This window comes from Myotis yumanensis, unplaced genomic scaffold (genome assembly GCF_028538775.1).
Source record: "Myotis yumanensis isolate MYYU_CA2020_CCGP unplaced genomic scaffold, mMyoYum1.0.hap1 SCAF_4, whole genome shotgun sequence".
Taxonomy (NCBI): Eukaryota; Metazoa; Chordata; class Mammalia; order Chiroptera; family Vespertilionidae; genus Myotis; species Myotis yumanensis.
In genome coordinates, this window is record NW_027223755.1 from 100,156,536 (window position 1) to 100,178,269 (window position 21,734).

At 48.5% G+C, this 21,734-nt stretch overlaps 1 protein-coding gene across 5 annotated transcripts in view; it reads left to right on the top strand.

Annotated features, from left to right (window-relative positions):
- The first annotated feature begins 2,909 nt into the window (after positions 1-2,909).
- NLRC3 (NLR family CARD domain containing 3) overlaps positions 2,910-21,734 on the top strand; it is a 35,084-nt gene continuing 16,259 nt past the window's right edge. For 2 of the 5 annotated variants that reach the window (XM_070413123.1, XM_070413127.1), the window contains exons 1-7: positions 2,910-3,172; positions 17,024-17,127; positions 17,315-17,384; positions 17,978-18,036; positions 18,307-18,508; positions 18,678-20,427; positions 21,415-21,501. In XM_070413123.1, the coding sequence (XP_070269224.1) occupies positions 18,331-18,508; positions 18,678-20,427; positions 21,415-21,501 (2,015 nt within the window). In that variant the 5' untranslated portion in view covers positions 2,910-3,172; positions 17,024-17,127; positions 17,315-17,384; positions 17,978-18,036; positions 18,307-18,330. Of the gene's footprint in view, positions 3,173-17,023; positions 17,128-17,291; positions 17,385-17,977; positions 18,037-18,306; positions 18,509-18,677; positions 20,428-21,414; positions 21,502-21,734 lie in introns of all 5 variants that reach the window. The other 3 variants (XM_070413125.1, XM_070413124.1, XM_070413126.1) reach the window with 3 other exon arrangements.

A 21,734-nucleotide genomic window follows, 5' to 3' on the forward strand; every position in this document is an offset into this window, starting at 1 on the left:
CCAGGGAGCCCTCACTCCTGGGAAGGCATCCCAGACTCAGAGCGTTACCACCTCCAGGTTGATAAGGGGGTGTCGGGGGAGAGATTAAAAGAGGTAAAACGCCCGAGGCCTTGTGACCCAATACCTGGTCAGTTGGGTTTGTGTGGTGTGCCCCCCAGAAGCCAGCAGGGGTCAGGAGCTTGAACCTTTGTGCAAAACAGAAACGGGGTTAAAAACCAGCCACTGTAATACAGAAACCTCCACAACCAGAGAACAATCAGCGGCATCCAGGGAAAGAACCTTGACCTTTCCATAGAAATCAGACCGACTCAGGCCCGGGGAAATCGGGGCCAGCCGGTTTGGAAAGGGGAGCAGTGGCGACAGCTGCCCTCTCCCAGTGCCTGCAGCAGGGCTGGAGGAGCCAGACCAGCGATGGGCCTCGTGGTGGACAGCGGTGCAGGGGTTCCCTTCAGAAGCTCTGCCCTGCCATGAAGAAAGCATACTGAGCCTGGAGCAGAATGTTCACTCCTCTGAAACTGCGACACCCACACTTCGCTGTGACGTGACGATCTCCTGGGCCCATCCCACTTCCTGTGGCCCAGCCACGGCCAGGGCACCATCACGCAAGGCAATTAAAAGAGAATCACCAGCGTGGGAAGAGATCAACCAAAGAACTTGTACACATACATACATGCGTAACCCATGGAAACAGACAACAGGGTGGTGAAGGCTTAGGCCAGGGGATGGGGGTGGAGGCAGGTTAGAAGTGGTCAATGAGGGAGGGGAGAAGGGTACATATATAATACTTTGAACAATAAAGTTTTTTTCAAAAGAATCATAACATAAAAAATAAGTAAAAGAGAACCACCAGCCCAGCCAGTGTGGCTTAGTGGTTGAGCATCAACCCATGAACCAAGAAGTCCCCGGTTCGATTCCTACGGGCTCAGTCTCCCATGGGGGGCATGCAGGAGGCAGCCTATTGATATCTCTTTCTCATAAATGTTTCTATCTATCCTTCTCCCTTCCTCTTTAAAATCAATAAAAACATTTTTAAAAAAGAGAGCCCCAGCCAGTTTTCTCAGCGGTTAGAGCGTTGGCCTGCGAAATGAAGGGTCATGAGTTCCATTCCCTCCAGGTCAGGGGCATGTACCTAGGTTGCAGGTTTGCTCCCTGCCCCTGGTGGGGGTGGGTGCGGGAGTCAATGTGTGATGTGTCTCTCACATTGATGTTTCTCTTTCCCTCCCCTCCATTCTCTCTGAAAAAGCAATGGGACAGATATCCTCGGGTGAGAATTAACAAAAAATTTAAAAAGAGAACCACCACCCAGCTCTAGCAGGGCCCAGGCGAGAGGGCCCCAGGGACCTGCACAACCCCAGCAAGGCCCCGCCCTTACAGGCAGGAAGTCTCAAGCCTTCGCTGAGTTGGGAAGGGCCCAGGCTACTGCCTGTCGGCTAACCACAGCTCTGGGTGGACAGAAAGCCCCAGAGTGAGAGCAACCAGGGAGACTCTGTCCCACACACACAAGCACCTCACGAGTCAGGAGAAAGCCCCCCCAGCTTCTCACAGAGGAGCCGGCAGGGGGAGCCCAGGGACCAGCCCTGTCTGGTGGAAGGAGGTAGAGAGGAAAGGTGTTGGCAGGGAAGTGCTGACTTCTGGACGCTCCCTGGGATCCCCGGGAAGAGGCTGTCCCCTCTCGTGCTCAGGTCCCATCCACTCTGAGCTGTGAAAGGAGGAACAGAGGGCGCACCCTCTTGGCCTCTTTTAGGTGACAGATACCTCCAGGCCCCTGCGGTTTCCAACATCCTGTGGGCGGCCTGGTTTCAGCCGCCTTCACTGCACCGTGAGGCTGAGTCTGCAGCCGCCAGTCTGCGCCCTGCCTGCCTGGAGCCTCAGCAGGCTTCCTTCCCCAGGGCAGCCCTGTGTGTCCCTCAGCCCCTGGCAAGTTTCTGGGTGTTCAGAAAGCACCGATGGGAGGGAGGGGGTACAGAAGGGTGCCATCGTAAGGAGCACTTCTAATCTGCTGCCTCTGGGTCCTCCCTTCCCCTCCACCCCTCCCTCCTGTCACCCAGACACAGCTTTAGAGAAAGGCTACTACAAGCACACACCTCCTCCCACGTCCCCTTACGTACAGGTTGCTACATGCATCCAAACCCACTACTCTTCTGCTCTACAACCATCACGGCTCCCACTTGCTTGCTGAGGGAAACCGGGGCCTCTCTCACTTGGCTCCCACCTGTCACCGGCTTCTCCCAGTGGCTTGCTCCCTGTCACTGGAGGATGCCCTGTGCCTTTCCTCCATTGTAACTTTTCTTGTGTTTTTCACTCTGGACCATGTCCTTCCCCCTCAGGCCCACCTGTCAATCAGGACAGCCCACGTGCTGAGGTCCACTCCAGGCGTCTGAGTGAACTGCCCCATCTGCTGTTTCAGGGTGGAGGTGACCTGCCTTGACTCATTAGGAAGACATTGTGGGGTACAGCTGAGTTGAGGTGCTAGAGAGAAGGAAAGCAAGGGGGTGAGAAAGGGTGTCTGGGCTACAGCGTATCATGCCGGCCTGGAAGTGAGAGGACAGGTCTAGCCCCAGAGAGGTCAGCTTCCCTCTGTGTGGCCTTGGCCAAGTCACTGAGTGTCCTCACCACTCACCCGCGTTCCCTACCGCCCCCCAAAAGCCAAGGTCTGCTGATAGTGAGTTTGTTTTCCTTGGTGGCTTAGAGGGGACCACTGTCTCCTAAGCATCAGGTGCTGAGCAGGTGCTGGGTCCTAGAATGAAGACCCTGTTGGCACCCCGGCCTCTCTGACACATGGGGTGGTGACGAAGCCAGAGACCCAGCAAGGCAGCTGTGGTTCATCGATTTGTCTGAGAGGCTGTTAGCTTTTGAAATCAGACAGGAAGGAGGGTTGAGGTGGAGCCGGCACAGGAAGAGGTGAAGAGGCTGGCTGCTGTGACAAACCGGTGGGCTCGGGGACTGCAGGAGCCGGTGGGCTGTGTCCCTTGCTGCCCCGAGCAGGGCTTTACTCCTTTCCCGAACGGATCCTGAGGGCTCAGGGCCCAGCCAACTGGCCACAGAGAGACCCAGCACATCCCCACCACTGCCCAGCTGACCCCACTGGAGCAGGGCTAAGCCTGGGAGCGCTGGGATGGAGCAGCCCCTGGCTCCCTAGTCTTGGCATCCCAGAGGCAGCAAGACCCAGGAGGTAAGTAGAATCCAGGCTGCCTCAGTGCAAGATGTGGGAGGAAGTGGAGACGCCCAGCAGGAGGGGCCATGACTTTTGAGGCTGAGTTGCTCTGGGACAGGGTGGCTGGGGGAACTCCAAGAAGGTGTCCCCATGGTGCCAGGAGCTGCAGAGCAGGGCTAGTTCATGGTGTGGAATAAACAAATGTACTCCAGGACAGCAAAGGGGACAAAGTCCAGCTCCCAGGTACCAGTGATGGGACAGGAGGAGCAGGAAGTGGCTGGAAAGTGCTGTAGGCAGGCCAAAGGGGTGCTGAGCAGCGCAGCTCACTAATTAAGCCTGAAATCAGCAGACCTAGCATCATTCTTATACCCCCTTCCACTGTAACATGGAGGTGACAGTACTAGACCTACCCTAGGGCCCTGAGCAGCTCCCAGCACCCTCTCCCAGCTCCACTCTTGGATGGAGATGAGGTTCAACATGCTAAGAGAAACAGTAACCATGGAGGCCTTCTCAGAGGAGGCACCGCTGAGCAGGGGTGGCTGTTGTGTAGGGTCCTCCCTGTTGGCCAGGCCCCAGGGTTCCTCCCAGTCCCCTGGTGGAGGCACATGCTTTCCCAAAGCCCAAGGGCTTACTCTTGACCATCACAGGCCATCCTACGGCCGACTTTCAGAGGAGGGTACAGACTGGGTGTTCCCTCCTCTGTCCCAGGGGTGCTGGGACAAAAAGCTGTTTGGTCTCAAGTCAGGAGAGAGGGGCATCCAAGAAGCCGTGGCCTGAGATACGCAGCCCAGGCAGGAGGTCAGCACTGCAGGCCCCTACAGTCACCCCATGCAGGTGGGCAATGCAGAGGCCACAGTTCACACACAGGCCAAGCAGACAGCTAGGACTGAGGCCCCTGGGAGGAGAGCACAGGACAAGATGAGACCCATTGGCAAAGTCAGTGAGTAAATTGGGACCTGAGTCTCCTCAGGAATAAGGCAGAAGCCCAGCTGTCAGCCTGAGGGACACCAACAGCAGGAGCACAGGTCCTCAGCTGAGCCCGGCCCCATGGATGAAGCTCGGGGGGGAATGTGTGGGAATGAGGAAGCCCAGCTTCGTGGAAGCAGCAGGTGTCCCAAAATCGTCCATCTTACCTTGCCCTGCATCCTCCAGCTCAGACCCTCTACAGACTGAGGGCCTTGGCCTTGAGATCCCCAAAGGTGGCCTGAGGCCCACTTGCCCTCAGTCCTCCCCTCTTTAAGCTGCCGCTCTCGCTGGAGGCTGTGTGCTCTGCACAGGGTCTACCTGACTGCCACTGGCCCTCACCCCACTCAGAGGCCTGTGGTAGGTTCCACCCTGCAGGAGTGGCATCTGGGGCCAGGTAACGGCCCCACTGAGGGAGCCTCCTCATTAGCCTCTGATGCTCGCCCTGGGAGGTCATGGTGGTGGGCTGCTTCCTGGCCCACCTGCTGGAGTCTCCTCCCCTGTCTTATCGAGACAAGGTGTCCAAAGGTAAAGGCCTGGCTGGGAGAATGGGTCTTCTCTGATTGGAGCCTTAGTAGGGGTCCCAGATAAAATACAGGACACCCTGTTAAACTTGAATGTCAGATAAAGAATGAGATTTATTTAAAAATATAGAAAGAGACTAATTAAAGAACTTATATGCATGTATGCACAGCCCATGGACACAGACAATAGGTGATAAAGGCCTGGAGTGAGGCAGGGGCTGGGTGGAGGGGAGAAGTGGGGGAAATAAGGGACATCTGTATTACGATCAACAATAAAAAATAAACTAAAAACAAAACAAAACAAAACAAAACATAAGGTGTCCCAAGTATGAGCTGGGACATACTTATGCTAAAAGAATAATTTGCTATTTATCTGAAATTCAAATTTCACTGGGTGTCCTGCATCTTGCTTTGTTAAATCTGGCAACCAAGGCCCGAGGTCATCAAGACAAGAAAGATGGGTGTCTGCTAAGGATGGAGTGTCGACCCCAACACTGGGAGGCTAATGGGACCGCAGAGGAGGGGGAGCTTGCCCCTCCCGCCTCCCAGACACACACAGGCCCTGCCTTTTCCTCCCCCCTCACTCCTGCCTGCTGTTGCCCCTCCTTTGTCACTTTCTCAGCCTCTCTCTGGTCCAGTGGTTCTCAACTCGGGCTGCTCATTAGAATCACCTGGGTAGCTTTAAACTATATCCGTGTTGGGGCTCTACCACAGACCAATTAAATCTCTGGGTGGTTGGGCTAAGGCTAGCAGTGTTGTTTTAAAAATAGCACTCCATTAAAAAAAAAAAAAAAAAAAAGCTCATATGATCCAGCAATTCCACTTCTGGGTATATGTACCCCACAGACTTGAAAGCAGGGATTTGAACAGGTATTTTTCCACCCATGCATTATTCACAAGCTTCACAAGTTGTTTCCCTTGGGAAACAACCCAAGTGTCCATCAACAGACGAATGAATAAACAAAACGTGGTCATCGAATGGAATATTTTTTAGCCTTACAAAGAAATGAAATTCTAATACATGTTACAAGATAGATGAACCTGAAAAACATTATGCCCAGTGAGAGAGGTCAGATGCAAAAGGACAAATACTGCCTTGGTCAGTGTATCTCAGTGGTTAGAGCGTCATCCCCTATGCCTGGTCAAGGGCATATACCTCAGCTGCAGATTCCCAGCTCCAGTAGGGGTACATGAAGGAGGCAACTAATCGATGTGTCCCTCTCGTGTTGATGTTTCTCTCTCTCTCTCTCCCTCTCTTCCTCCCTCTTGCCCCCCTCCTACTTTCCACTCACTCTAGTAATCAATGGAAAAAATATCCTCAATGAGGATTTAAGAAAGGAAAATAAAGGACAAATACTGTATTACTCTAATTATATGAGGTTCTAGAGTAGTCAAATTCATGTAGAAAGTAGAATGGTAGGTGCCAGGGGCTGGGAAAGGGGGAATGAATGGGGAGTTAGTGTTTGATGAGCACAGGGGCTCCCTTATGCCCTGTCCAGTTAGAACTAGCCCCAAGAGTAATCCCTATTTTGACTTCTGTCATTTTAGATTGTTTGGGCCTGACTTTAAACCCCCCATAAATGGGATCACAGAGTATGTTCTTTTTTTTTTTTTTTTATAGTAAAGGTGGAAATTTATTGAAGAACAAGTACAGCAGACTCCCACGTGGGGAAGGGGAAAGAGTCCCCGAGTATGTTCTTTTTGGTATCAGCCTTCTTTCACTTAACTGAGAGTCAGCCATATTTTTGAGTGTGTCAGTAGTTCATTATTTTTCATTACTATGTAGGATTTGATTGTATGAACATACCAGAAAAATCCCATTCTATTGTTGGTGGACATTGGTTGTTTCTACTTTTTTGGACATTATGAATAAAGCTACTATGAACATTATGGTGCTGTGTTTGGTAGAGATAAACACTTGTTTCTGTGGGGTATATGCCCAGAAGAGGAATTGCTAGGTCACAGAAATATGTATATTTAGCTTGATTACTACTAAAATTTTTTATAAAGTGATTTTAATTTGCATTTCTTTGATGATTAGTGATATTCTCCTTTGTGACATGTCTTCAAAATTTTAGCTCATTTTTTAATTGGGCTGCGTTTCTTACTGATTTTTAAAGCGTGTTTGGGCCCTGACGGGTTTGGCTCAGTGGATAGAGCGTCGGCCTGCGGACTGGAGGGTCCCGGGTTCGATTCCGGTCAGGGGCATGTACCTTGGTTGCGGGCACATCCCCAGTGGGGGGTGTGCAGGAGGCAGCTGGTCGATGTTTCTCTCTCGTTGATGTTTCTAGCTCTCTATCCCTTTCCTTTCCTCTCTGTAAAATCAATAAAATATATATTAAAAATAAATAAATAAATAAATAAAACGTGTTTGGGACATCTTCTAATCCATGGCTTGCTTTTTCCCCTTTAAAGACTGTCTTCTAATGAAAGATACTCCTAATTTTAATGCATCCCAATATATCATTCTTTCCTTTCATGGTTATTACTTTTTGTGTTCAATTTAGTCTTTACCTAACCAAAGTTCATAAATATATTCTCTTATATTTTTTCAAAAGCCCTAACTGTGTTAGCATTTACATTTAGATCTTTGAGCCAGCTTGAATTAATTTTTGTGTATGGTTTGAGGTATGGGTCAAGGTTCACTTTTCCCATGTGAATATCTTATTAGCTAGCACAATTTAATGCAAAACCATCGTTTCCCCACTGAATTGGCAGTGGACCCTTGTTGTAAATCAGGTGACCATATATGTGTGGGTCTGCTTCTAGACCAGCCGCGGGCAAACTACGGCCCGCGGGCCGGATCCGGCCCGTTTGAAATGAATAAAACTAAAAAAAAAAAAAAGACCGTACCCTTTTCTGTAATGATGTTTACTTTGAATTTATATTAGTTCACACAAACACTCCATCCATGCTTTTGTTCCGGCCCTCCGGTCCAGTTTAAGAACCCATTGTGGCCCTCGAGTCAAAAAGTTTGCCCACCCCTGTTCTAGACCCTCTGCTTTATTGCAATGACCTATTTGTCTGCTCTTATGCCAATACCTATAGCAGTATACTAAGTCTTGATATTGTTTAGTGTAAGTCTTCCAGCTTTGTTCTTCTTTTTCAAAATTATTTTGGCTATTCCAGGGTCTTTTGCATTTACCTATATGTTTTAGAATTAGCTTGCCAATTTCCCCCCTCCCCTCCCCTCCAAAACAGCCTTCTGGAATTTTTATTGGGATGTTATTCAATCTATAGATCAATCTGGAAAGAACTGACATATTAATAATATGGAGTCTTCCAATCCATGAATATGGTAAATCCCTCCTTTAGATCTTTAATTTCTTAGTATTATTTTAGTTTTCAGTGTGGAGGTCTTGCACAGTTTTTACTTATATTTATTCCTATATATTTGATATTTAAGTGGTATTTCAAATTGTTACTTTTAATTTCATTGTTGCTAGTAAAAATATAACTGGCCTTTTTGTGTATTGATCTTGTGGCTCAGAGGTTGAGTGTTGACCTATGAACGAGAGGGTCACGGTTCAATTTCCTGTCAGGGCACATGCCTGGGTTACGGGCTTGACCCCCAGTAGGGGGCATGCAGGAGGCAGCCGATCAATGATTCTCTCTCATCATTGATGTTTCTCCCTCTCCCCTCCTCCAATAAAAATATATATTTAAAAATACATCATAAAACATCAAGGAAGCTCAATAATCTCAAAGTAAGATTAATTCAAAGAGGCCCACACTGAGATAAGTTATAACCAAACTTTCAAAAGAAAAAGATGAAGAGAGAATCTTGAAATCAGCAAGATAAAAGCAAATCATCATACAAATAGGTCCTCAATAAGATTGTCAGCAGACTTCTCATCAGAAAATTTGGAGACCAGAAAATAGTAGGCTGATATATTTAAAGCACTCAAAGTGGGGGTAGAGGGGTGGGGGTCGGGGGGACCTGCCAACTAAGATTCCCATATCCAGGAAAAATGTCCTTTAAAAAGTAAGGGAGAAATTAAGACATTCTCAGGTAAACAAAAGTAGAGGGAGTTCATGACTACTAGACCTGCCCTACAGGAAATATGCATGGGAATCCTACAGGATGAAATAAAAGGACACTACATAGTAGTAACTCTAAGCCATATGGAGAAATAAAGATCTCAAAAAAGGTAAATACATGGGCGACTGTAAACACTAGTATTATTGTAACAATGTTTTTTTTGTGTGTGTGTTTTTATTGATCACCTCCCCCACCCCCCACCTTTCCTCCAAGATTCCACACTCTGTTCCATGCTTCCATGTCTCTGGATCCACTCTGTTCATCATTTTATTTTGTTCATTAGACTCCGCATATGAGTGAAATCATGTGATACTTGTTTTTTTTGTTTTTCTCTAACTGGCTTATTTCACTTAGCATGATACTCTGCAGGTCTCTCCATGCTGTCTCAGAGTAAGAGAGCCTTCTTTTTTTTACTGCTGCATAGTATTCCATGGTATGAATGTACCACTGTGCTTTTTAAAAAAAAATTTTTTTTTAATTTCAGAGAGGAAGGGAGAAGGAGAGAGATAGAAACATCAATGATGAGAGAGAATAATTGATTGGCTGCCTCCTGCAGGCCCCCACTGGGGATCGAGCCCACAACCTGGGCATGTGCCCTGACCGGGAATCGAACTGTGACATCCTGGTTCATAAGGTCAACGCTCAACCACTAAGCCAGTGATGGCGAACCTTTTGAGCTCAGCGTGTAAGCATTTTGAAAAACCCTAACTTAACTCTGGTGCCGTGTCACATATAGAAATTTTTTGATATTTGCAACCATAGTAAAACAAAGACTTATATTTTTGATATTTATTTTATATATTTAAATGCCATTTAACAAAGAAAAATCAACCAAAAAAATGAGTTCACTTGTCACCTCTGACACGCGTGTCATAGGTTCGCCATCACTGCACTAAGCCATGCCAGTTGGGCTGTACCACAGCTTTTTTATCCACTTCTCTATTGATGGGCACTTGGGCTGTTTCCAGATCTTAGCTATTGTAAATTGTACTGCTATGAACATAGGGGTGCATATGTTCTTTCTGATTGGCGTTTTGGGGTTCTGAGGATATATTCCTATAAGTGGGATCACTGGGTCAAATGGGAGTTCCATTTTTAATTTTTTGAGGAAACTCCATATGTTTTACATAATGGCTGCACCAGTCTGCATCCCCATCAGCAGTGTGCTAAGGTTCCCTTTTCTCCAATCCTCATCAGCACTTGTCATGTGTTGATTTGTTGATGGTAGCCATTCTGACAGGTGTGAGGTGATATCTCATTGTCATTTTAATTTGCATCTCTCTAATGATCAGTGACTTCGAGCATTTTTTCATATGTCTCTTCGCCATCTATATGTCTACTTTGAAGAAGTATCTATTTAGGGCCTTTGCCCATTTTAATTGGATTATTTGTCTTCCTTTTGTTAAGTTGTATGAATTCCCTATATATTTTGGAAATTAACCCCTTATTGATATATCATTGGCAAATGTTTGAGCTCCCTTTTCATTTTGTTGGCTTCTTTCGCCGTGTAGAAGCCTTTTATTTTGATGTAGTACCATTTTTTTTTTTAATAAATCTTTATTGTTCAGATTATTACATTTGTTCCTCTTTTTTCCCCCCATAACTCCCCTCCTTCCAGCTCCCACCCCACCCTCCACCCTCACTCCCCACCCACTGAGTTCATCCATAGGTGCATGATTTTTGTCCAGTCACTTCCCGCATCTCCCACACCCCTTTTCCCCCAAGAATAGTCAGTCCATTCCCTTTCTATGTCCCTGATTCATTATAGTCACCAGTTCATTCTGTACATCAGGTTATTTATTCACTTGATTCTTAGATTCATTTGTTGATAGATGCATATTTGTTGTTCATAATTTGTATCTTTACCTTTTTCTTCTTCTTCCTCTTCTTAAAGGATACCTTTCAGCATTTCATATAATACTGGTTTGGCGGTGATGAACTCCTTTAGTTTTTCCTTATCTGTGAAGCTCTTTATCTGACCTTCAATTCTGAATGATAGCTTTGCTGGATAAAGTAATCTTGGTTGTAGGTTCTTGGTATTCAGCACTTTGAATATTTCTTGCCATTCCCTTCTGGCCTGCAAAGTTTCTGTTGAGAAATCAGCTGACAGTCGTATGGGTATTCCCTTGTAGGTAATTGAGCCTCTTTCTCTTGCTGCTTTTAAGATTTTCTCTTTGTCTTTTGCTCTTGGCATTTTAATGATGATGTGTCTTGGTGTGGTCCTCTTTGGATTCCTTTTGTTTGGGGTTCTCTGCGCTTCTTGGACCTGTAAGTCCATTTCTTTCTCCAGGTGGGGGAAGTTTTCTGCCATTATTTCTTGAAATAGGTTTTCAATATCTTGCTGTCTCTCATCTTCTGGCACTCCAATGACTCTGATATTAGTCCGCTTAAAGCTGTCCCAGAGGCTCCTTACACTATCTTCACACTTTCGGATTCTTTTTTCATTTTGCTTTTCCAATTGGGTGTTTTTTGTCGAATCTTTGGTTTGATTCTTGTGCTTCTCTGGTCTGCTATTGGGTATAATATTCTTTATTTCAGTCCGTGTATGCTTACTTTCTAATTTCTTTATCGTAGCATCGAGGGTCTCATTAGTTTTCGTGAGGCTCTGCACAAATTTATGGCAAGCCCTCAAAATTGCGATTCTTAGCTCCATATCCTCCATTTCTGTCATGTTTTTTTGTCTCCGCATCTTTTATGCTTTCTTGGTGCACCCCCTTGTGGTCTCTGTGCACAGTCTTGTTCTAGCCAAGCCTTAATTGTTGTAGTTAACACTAGAGGGATTTGACCACCAGGCCGACTGGCTGTGGAAATCAGCTGTGGGAAAACTTCAGTCCTCAGGGGAGGCGCTAGTCCAGCCCTTGCCTGAGACGATTGGCAAATGGCTGTGCGCAGGGTTTGGGCGGGGGGGGCTCAACAGGGTGGGGGGAGGGAGCAGCTATGGCCGCTCTCAGTCCGTCCCCAGGGGCTCTGCCTCTCTGTCCCAGCAATCGCTGCAAACCTCGGAGGGGCCGTAGCCAGACAGTCCCGCCTCTCCCGTTTGAGTCTGGGTCCCTAGAGACTCGCCCGGATCTGTAGCCCAGAGTCTGAGATTCGCTCCTGATTGAAAATGACAATCGCGCCCTCAGCCGCCAGCCCGCTTTGCGCGCGCACCCTCACCACCGCACCGCCGTACCTTTAAATTTTCCACACTGCGCCTCCGCTGAGCGTCGGAATGCTGTTGTTTTTGCTTCTAGTTGAAGAGACTCTCCTCAGCCAGCCTTCCCGTGGTTCTGGTTGATGTCCGCTCCGACTTTTAGTTGTATTTTTGAAGTAGTTGTCCACGGCGGCAGTCTCCGGTGTTTACCTATGCCGCCATCTTCGATTCCTCTCTCTGATGTAGTACCATTTGTTTATTTTCTCCTTAGTTTCCTTTGCCCTAGGAGATGTATCTGTAAACATATTGCTATAAGATATGTCTGATATTGTGCTGCCTATGGATTATTCTAAGATTTTTATGGTTTCCTGTCTTACATTTAAGTCCTTTATCCATTTTGAGTTTATTCTTATGTATGGTATAAGTTAGTGGTCTAGTTGGTTTTTTTTACATGTATCTGTCCAATTTTCCCAACACCATTTATTGAAGAGACTATCTTTACTCCATTGTATGCTCTTGTTTCCTTTGTCAAATATTAACACTTGGGTTGCGGGTGAATTTCCCGCCAAAATATAAGATGGCGCGTTAAAATGCCTATATCTTTGAAGTATGGGTTCGATTGAAATGAAATATTTGGTAATACGCAGTTACAATCGGCCCGAGTTTACACGTTTCCCACACTCCACCGCAAATCTATATGAACCGAGTTTAAGACGGCTCCCGTGGAGTACGCACAATTCACGTGAGCCGACTTAACTCGTTTCCCGCAACCCAAGTGTTAATTGAGCATAATGGCTTGGGTCGATTTCTGGGTTCTCCTTTCTGTTCCATTGATCTACTAGTATATGCCTGTTCTTGTGCCAGTACCAGACTGTTTTAATTACAGTGGCTTTGTAGTATAACTTGATATCTGGTATTGTGATTCCTCCAACTTTGTTCTTCTTTCTCAAGATTGCTACCGATATTTGGGGTCTTTTTTGGTCCCATATACATTTTTGGAGAGTTTGTTCTAAGTCTGTGAAATATGCTGTTGGTATTTTAATAGGGATTGCATTGAATAGGTAGTGTGGACATTTTAATCATGTTAATTCTACCAATCCATGAACATGGTATATTCTTCCACTTGCTTATATCTTCCTCTATCTCACTTTTCAACGTCCTGTAGTTTTCTAAGTATAAGTCTTTTACCTCCTTGATTATGTTTATTCCTAAGTATCTTAACTTTTTTGTTGCAATAATAAATAGAATTGTTTGTTTAGTTTCTCTGTCTGAGAATTTATTATTGGTGTATAAAAAAGCCATCGATTTTTGGGTGTTGCTTTTGTATCCTGCTACATTGCCAAACTCACTTATTAAATCTAGTTGTATCAATGGTTTTTAACAGTACTTTTTGTTTTCTACGTGATTTAAGAGATTATTACATTAAAAAAATAACTCTGATTATTAGTATTCAAACTAATATTACTATAACTTTGGTTTGTAACTCTAAATTTTGTTTTCTACATAATTTAAGAGACTAACAAATTTAAAAGAATGATTAGTTTATGTTTTGGGGCACACAATGTATACAGATGTAATTCAGTGACATTAACAACCAAAAGGTGTAAGGACAGGGATGCAAAGGAACAAAGTTTTGTATGTTATGGAGGTTAAGCTGATATAAATTAAAATTAGAGGGTTATAACTTTAGGATGTTAAACGTAACCTCATGGTAACCACAAAAGGAAATAAGAGAGAACCAAGATGGTGGTGTAGGCAAATGCCTGTACTTGCTGCCTCCCACAACCACATCAAAATTACAACTAAAATACAGAACAACCATCATCCAGAACCACCAGAAAGCTGGCTGAATGGAAGTCCTACAACTAGATAACTAAAGAAGAAAGCATACTGAGACTGGTAGGAGGTGCAGAGGTGCTGAACAAGCTGGTCTGGCTCCCACTTGTGCCATTTTTTTAATTGGGAGGGAGATCATCTCTGTGGAGGCTGCCCAGAGGAGCAAAGGGTCCCAATCCCACACCAGATGCCCAGCCCAGGGTCCCAGAGCTGGGAAAAGAAGTCCCTACAGGCAGTAAGAACTACAGGCTGTAAAAACCAGTGCGGATTGGGGCTGAGTGACACACAGGCTGCTGGAGACCCAACTGCTCCTCTTATAAGGCCAATTGAACTTACAAGCTCCTGCTTCCTCTGAGCTCAAGTGCCCGGCGAGGCTCTGGGGAACCCAGACACATACAAGGAGAAACTGGACTGTCTGGCATCAGGGCAGGAACTCAGCGGTGGCTTTCTTCCAGACAGAGGTGCTCACAGCAGTCATTGTTACTATGCTGGGACCTGTCCGGTCGCAGGGCTGACTGGCAGCCATTTCTGTTTGCTCCACCCTGGTGATTCCCTGAGATCCCGCCCCACCCAATTTACAACCCCACCCAAGCTGTGGGCAGCAGCTTTTCCATATGAATGGCCTGTCCTTTCTCAGGCTAAAAACCTATCAAACAAGCTGCAGCTGGGTCAGGGAGCACCAAAGCTATCAATAAAAAGCCTAAGATCCGGCACCAGCCTGCCTTGCTTCACAGCCAGGCCTCATCTGCACACTTCCAAACCCGATACAAAGAGGAGGAATCTGCAGATCTCTCTGTAGCTCCTGCTGGGTGGCCCCAGGCAGTGGCTGACTTTGCACCTCTCTGGAGACCCAAGAGCCAGTGTACCCAGTGGTCAATGTGAGACCATACCAGATTACAACTCTTCGCATCCATAAGTTACACACTCAAGGGGCAGACTCAGTAAGCACCAAAGCCCCATTAAAGCAAGTCCTGCTCCATAAGGGTGTCTCCTACACAGCATCTCTCCCACTGTAGACACAGCTGGTCCCTACAGCCAATTGGCCTGAAGGTCAATTCCTCCCAGTGACACCAACAGCAATCAAGTCTCAACTACAACAAGACTGTGCTCACAGCCCACAAAGGGGTACACCTAGAGCTCCCAGCTCAGGTGATTGAGGAGGCTGAGCCACTGGGCCCTATAGGACACCTACTACACAAAGCCACTCTATCAACTCAAGGAGACTTAGCAGCTCCACCCAATACATAGGAACAAACACAGGGAAGCAACCAAAATGTGGAGACAAAGAAACATGTTACAAATGAAAGAAATAGAAGGAAGCAAAAAAGCTGGATATAGAGTTCAAAATCACAGTTATAAGGTTATCAAGAATCTTCCAGGAATTTCCAAGGGACTTAGGGAGACTTTCAAGGATCTTAGTGAGAATGACCAAAAAAAAAAAATGGAAAAGGACCAGTCAGAAATTAAGCATACACTGACTGAAATAAAGAATAATATACAGAAATTCAACAGTAGACTAGAGGATCCTGAGAATCAATGATTTGAAATATGAAGAAGCAAAAAACACCCAACCAGAAGAGCAAAAAGAAAAAAGAATCCAAAAATATGAAGATAGTGTAAGAAGCCTCTGGGACAACTTCAAGTGTACCAACATCTGAATTATGGGGGTGCCAGAAGAAGAGAGAGAGCAAGATATTGAAAACCTATTTGAAGAAATAATGACAGAAAATTTCCCCTACCTGGTGAAAGAAATAGACTTAAAGTCCAGGAAGCACAGAGAACCCCAAACAAGAGGAACCCAAAGAGGACCACACCAAGACACATCATAATTAAAATGCCAAGGGCACAAGACAAAGAGTGAATCCTAAAAACAGCAAGAGCAAAACAACAATGAGGTACCATCTCACACCTGTCAGAATGGCTATCATCAACAACTGACAAGTGCTGGAGAGGATGTGGAGAAAAAGGAACACTCGTGCACTGCTGGTGGGAATGCAGACTGGTACAGCCACTATGGAAGACAGTATGGAGTTTCCTCAAAAAGTTAAAAATGAAACTCCCATTTGACCCAGTGATCCCACTTCTAGGAATATATCCCAAGAAAACAGAAACACCAATCAGAAAGGATATATGCACCCCTATGTTCATAGCAGCACAATTTACCATAGCTAAGATCTGGAAACAGCCTAAGTGCCCATCAGTAGATGAATGGATTAGAAAACTGTGGTACATCTACACGATGGAATACTATGCTACTGTAAAAAAGAAGGAACTCTTACCATTTGCAACAGCATGGATGGAACTGGAGAGCATTATGCCAAGTGAAATAAGCCAGTCAATGAAGGAAAAATACCACGTGATCTCACTCATTTATGGATAATAAAGACCATTATAAACTGATGAACAAAAATAGATACAGAGGCAGAGCAACATAGAACAGATTGTCAAACTACAGTGGGAAGGCCTGGGAGGGTTGGGGGAGTGGGTAAGAGATCAACCGAAGGACTTGTATGCATGCATATAAGCATAACCAATGGACACAAGACACTGGGGGGTATGGGAGGCCAGGGGAAGGTCAAGGGGAGAAAAAAAAGGATATATATATATATATATATATATATATATATATATATATTACTCTTTGTAATACTTTACGCAATAAAACAATTAAAAAAAAAACAGCAAGAGGAAAGCAGTTAGTTACCTACAAAAGAATGCCCATACGACTGTCAGCTGATTTCTCAACAGAAACTATGCAGGCCAGAAGGGAGTGGCAAGAAATATTTAAAGTGATGAATAGCAAGAACCTACAACCAAGATTCTCTACCCAGCAAAGCTATCATTTAGAATTGAAGGTCAGATAAAGAGCTTCACAGACAAGAAAAAGCTAAAGGAGTTCATCACCACCAAACCAGTACTATATGAAATGCTGAAGGGTATTCTCACCTTCAGTCCAAATCAAGCCACGAGGGAGGAGGACTCAGAAGTATGAGTGGCCTAGCCCTGGCCTATTTCTAATGTTCCCAGATTAGTTCATCTACCTCAAATTGGTTACACTCAACTCTCCACCACCACAACGAACCAAATGGCTGGGAAATGCTATTTTCCTTGTTGCTACACTTTGTTTAGCATTTTCCAGGTGAAAAGGTTCATCCTGAGTGAAAATGCCTGGAACCCCAATGCAAATTCAAGGTTGGGGAGTGCTCTGGGGTCTTGGGGCTGTAGGCAACAAATCCTCCTTTTAAGTGACTAACATTGAGGCCCAGAGAACACAGGGCTGGCAGGCATGTTGGACCTGGTTTAATGAGCTGCTTCACCCAAAGCAGTAGGGGTGGCTTCTGCCCAGCCCTGAGTCCTGTTTTCTCTTCTAGACCCATGGAGGAGGGATGGCCAACCCCCACCCCCTGAGTTCCTAAGGCCCTGCTGGAGGAGCTGCTGTGGGTGGGCCATGGGCTGAACATCCTGCCCGCTACAGGTGAGAAGAGGGGTGAGATGGAGGTGGCTCTGGGTTCTCAAGTATCTACCTTAGCTGAGGGAGGGATCCACAGGGGGGTGGGAGGTGGGAGGTGGGGTTGGGGGGGGATACACAGAGGAACAGGAATGTGAGTGGGTGGGACTCAGACATGGTTTGCCTCTTAGCACCTCTGCGTCACTATCCCCAGCAGAAACAGTGCTGCCTGTGGGTCAGGAGCCCCTGCTCTGGTGTCCAGCCAGGAGACCCCAGGAAACAGAGTAAGAAACGTAGCTATACCACTGCTCTGAGAATCAACTTTCCCTTCTCTTTAGACTCCTCCGTTTTTTCTTTGTTTCTTTTTTAATCACTAGACTTTCGTTATTAGGGCAGTTTTAGGTTTACAGACAAATTGAGAGAAAGATTAAGTACAGAGATTTCCATATGCCCCCTGCCCCCTATGTGCACCCTCCCCCACTGTGGACATTTCCACCAGAGTGGCACTTTTTACAGCAGATGAGCCTACACTGACAGGTCATTATCACCCCGAGTCCATGGGTTACATGAGGGTTCACTCTTGGTGTTGTGCATTCCCTGCGCTTGAACAAACGTGTACTGATGTGAACCCACCACTGTAGTATATCACTCAGAGTAGATTCGCTGCCCTGAAAATTCTCTGTGCTCCACCCACTCATCCCTCCCTCCTCACCCCAAGCCCCTGGCAACCACTGATCTTTTCACTGTTTCCATAGTTTTGCCTTTTCCAGAATAACACAGAGGTGAAGTCATACAGTATGTAGCCTTTCCAGATTGGCTTCTTTCCTTCTTCCCTTCTTGTGAGTGGACCTACTCATAACCGCATTGCCATTTCCAGGTTACAAATGACACCCCGGCACAGAGGGCTCAGGCAGCCTGCCCAGTGTCACACAACCAGTAAGTGCTCGAGCTTGGGCCTGGGTTCTTGTCCATTTGGTCCCCTGCATCTGATCAATGCTTGTGGCATTAGGAACGATTCTCAGCATCCAGGAACAACCAGCCCCTCCAACCTCCTCCTGGAGGTCAGACTGTGGGCCACTAGCTGGGAGAGGAGAAAGGGTGGGTCCCCAAAGGGTCAGCCCCCACACAAACTTGGAGGCTCCATACCTGTCCCAGGCCACTGGGCAGGGAGACAGCAGGCAGCAGGTTCAGGCTTTCTCTTCACAGCTCGTGGCAGCAATCCTGGACTCCATGAGGAAGCAGGAGATGCGGATGGGCGGGGAGGCTGGCCAGGGCCATGGTGCTGGCTCCCCGGCAGAGCAGGTGAAAGCCCTCATGGACCTGCTGGCCGGGAAAGGCTGTCAGGGCTCCCAGGCCCCACAGGCCCCTGACAGGACACCCGACTCTCCACGGGGGCCTCATGGCAATGGTAGGCAGACGGAGGGGTGTCCCCAAGCCTTTCCCCCTCCTCTCCTTTCATCCTCCCCCCCCCCCCCCCCGCCTCGATTCTACCTCCTGCCCCTGCCTTTCATCTGCCTCGCCGCTTTCCTTCTTTACACCCGCCCTCCCCAACCCTGAGCTCTGACCTCCATCCACAGACTCGCGGATACAGAGACACCAAGAGGCCCTTCTGAGCAGGGCAGGAGGCAGCCTGGAGCTGGGTGGCCCCTCACCCAGGCTAACCAACCTCCTGCTAGTGGAAGGCCTGATGGACTTGCAGCTGAGGGAACACGACTTCACCCAGGTGGAGGCCACACGTGGGGCCTGGCGCTCAGCTAGGACCATCGCCCTGAACAGGCTCTTCCTGCCTCTGTCGCGGGTGTCCATCCCGCCCCGCATCTCCATCACCATCGGGGTGGCTGGTGTGGGCAAGACCACCCTGGTGAGGCACTTTGTCTGCCTCTGGGCCCGGGGGCAGATTGGCAAGGACTTCTCCCTGGTGCTGCCTTTGACCTTCCGGGATCTCAACACCCATGAAAAGCTGTCTGCAGACAGACTCATCCGCTCCATCTTCCCACACATCGGGGAGTCTGGCCTGGAAGTGGCAGCCCTGGCCAAAGTGCTCCTTATCCTGGACGGCCTGGATGAGTGTAAGACTCCTCTGGACTTCTCCAACACCGTGGCCTGCACGGACCCCAAGAAGGAGATCCAGGTGGACCACCTGATCACCAACATCATCAGGGGCAACCTCTTCCCGGAAGTTTCTGTCTGGGTCACCTCCCGTCCCAGCGCAGCTGGCCAGATCCCAGGGGGCCTGGTGGACCGGATGACTGAGATCCGGGGCTTTAATGAAGAGGAGATCAAAGTGTGTCTGGAGCAGATGTTCCCCGAGGACCAGGTCCTCTTGGACTGGGTCCTGAGCCAGGTTCGGGCCCACAGGGCCCTGTACCTGATGTGCACCGTCCCGGCCTTCTGCCGGCTGGCGGGGTTAGCCCTGGGCCACTTGTGCCGCCACAGGCAGGGGCCCCAGGACACAGAGCTGTGGCCTCCAAGGACCCTATGCGAGCTCTACTCTTGCTACTTCCGGATGGCCCTGGGCGGGGAGGGGCAGGAGAAGGGCAAGGTGAGCCCTCGCATCGAGCAGCTGGCCCACGGTGGCCGCAGGATGGTGGGGACGCTGGGCCGGATGGCCTTCCATGGGCTGGTCAAGAAGAAGTACGTGTTCTATGAGCCGGACCTGAAGGCGTTTGGTGTGGACCTTGCTCTGCTGCAGAGCACTGTGTGCAGCTACTTCCTGCAGCGGGAGGAGACCCTGGCCTCCTCGGCAGCCTACTGCTTCACACACTTGTCTCTGCAGGAGTTCCTGGGGGCTGCGTACTACTACAGCGCGTCCAAGAGGGCCATCTTCGACCTCTTCACGGAGGGCGGTGTGTCCTGGCCTCGGCTGGGCTTCCTCACGCATTTCAAGAGTGCGGCCCAGCGGGCCATGCAGGCTGAGGACGGACGGCTGGATGTGTTCCTTCGCTTCCTCTGCGGCCTCTTATCTCCAAGGGTCAATGACCTATTGGCGGGCTCCCTGTTGGCCCCGGGCGAGCAGCAGGGCTCCCGGGCACAGGTGGCCCAGCTCCTGCAGGGCTGCCTACAGCCCAACACGGTGGTCTGTGCCCGGGCAGTCAATGTGCTGCACTGCTTGCACGAGCTGCAGCACACAGAGCTGGCCCGCAGTGTGGAGGAGGCCATGGAGAGCGGGGGCCTGGCCAGGCTGACCGGCCCCCCGCACCGGGCTGCCCTGGCCTACCTTCTGCAGGTGTCAGATGCCTGCGCCCAGGAGGCCAACCTGTCCCTGAGCCTCAGTCAGGGTGTCCTCCAGAGCCTGTTGCCCCAGCTGCTCTACTGCCAGAGTCTGAGGTGGGCACCAGGGTGGTGTGTGCAGGGGTGTTGGCAGAGGAGAGAGGAGAGGCCCTGGAAAGTACTTCCCCTCCACCAGCAGCCTCTGTGTCAGTGTTTGGGGGCTGCTGTCACAAAGGTCCACAGACTGGGTGGCTTAAAGCAATAGAAACGTTTTCTCTCACAGTTCTGGAGGCCGAGTCCAAATTCAAGGTGTTGGCAGGGCTGTGCTCCCTCTGACACCTTCAGGGGAGGATCCTTCCTGCCTCTGTAGCTTGTGGTGTTGCTGGCTACCCTTGGCTTATAAACCCATCACTCCAATCTCCGCCTCTGTGGCCACATGACTACCTTCTCCGCGTCTCTGTCTTCACATAGGGCTTTTCTCACTTGTAAGGACATCAGTCGTATGGGATGACAGGCCCACCTCACTCCAATGTGACCTCATCTTCTCTAATTACGTCTGCCACGGCCCTATTTCCAAATCAGGTCATACTCTTGAGCCACTGGGGAGTTAGAATGCCAACACAGCTTTTGGGGAGACACTATTCAACCCATAACACCCTGTGAACCATCCCAGTGCTGACAGAAGCCACACCCACACTCTCCGCCCTCAGCCCATCTTCTGTCCACTGCTCCAAACCTTAATAGGGGCTGAGGGAAGGGCACCAGGGCCAGGGCCACTCAGGACCTGAGAGCAGCTTCCATGTCCTCAGAAGGAGGAGAACTAGCAGCAAGCATCTCCCAGATGCACACGGATAGAAACCCCAGGGCTCATGCCCCTGAGCCTCCCAGTTCACCTTCGTAGGAAAACTGTGAGCTCGGTGGGTGTGCGGTCCTAGGTCTCTGGGCCATATGGTGGGAGCTACAGTGGAATGGAGAGAGGGGGAGGATCCTAGCCTGGGTGTCTGAGCTTAGTGCCCCCTCCTGCCTTCCTGTGCCAGCCAGGGACTTCATCCACCCTGCCTATGGGAGGTGGTACCACTCACAATTGCTGTTCCTCCCGACCAGGCTGGACACCAACCAGTTCCAGGACCCCGTGATGGAGCTGCTGGGCAGTGTGCTGAGTGGAAAGGACTGTCGCATTCAGAGAATCAGGTAACGCTGACCCAGGAGACTCCGCCCAGGGCACCCACCTGTCTCTCTGGGACTGAGGGCTCCTTCCCCATCCTCCTTTCTGCTCAACTAGCTGGTGGTACTTTCAAAGAGAGGCGTCTGAACCATGCAGCAGCTGTTTCCACCCATTCCAGAAAGTTCCAAGGGCTCAGGTACTCATCTGAAAGAAGAGAGGAAGGATAGGGTGAGGAGCAGAGCCTATTTCTCCAAACACT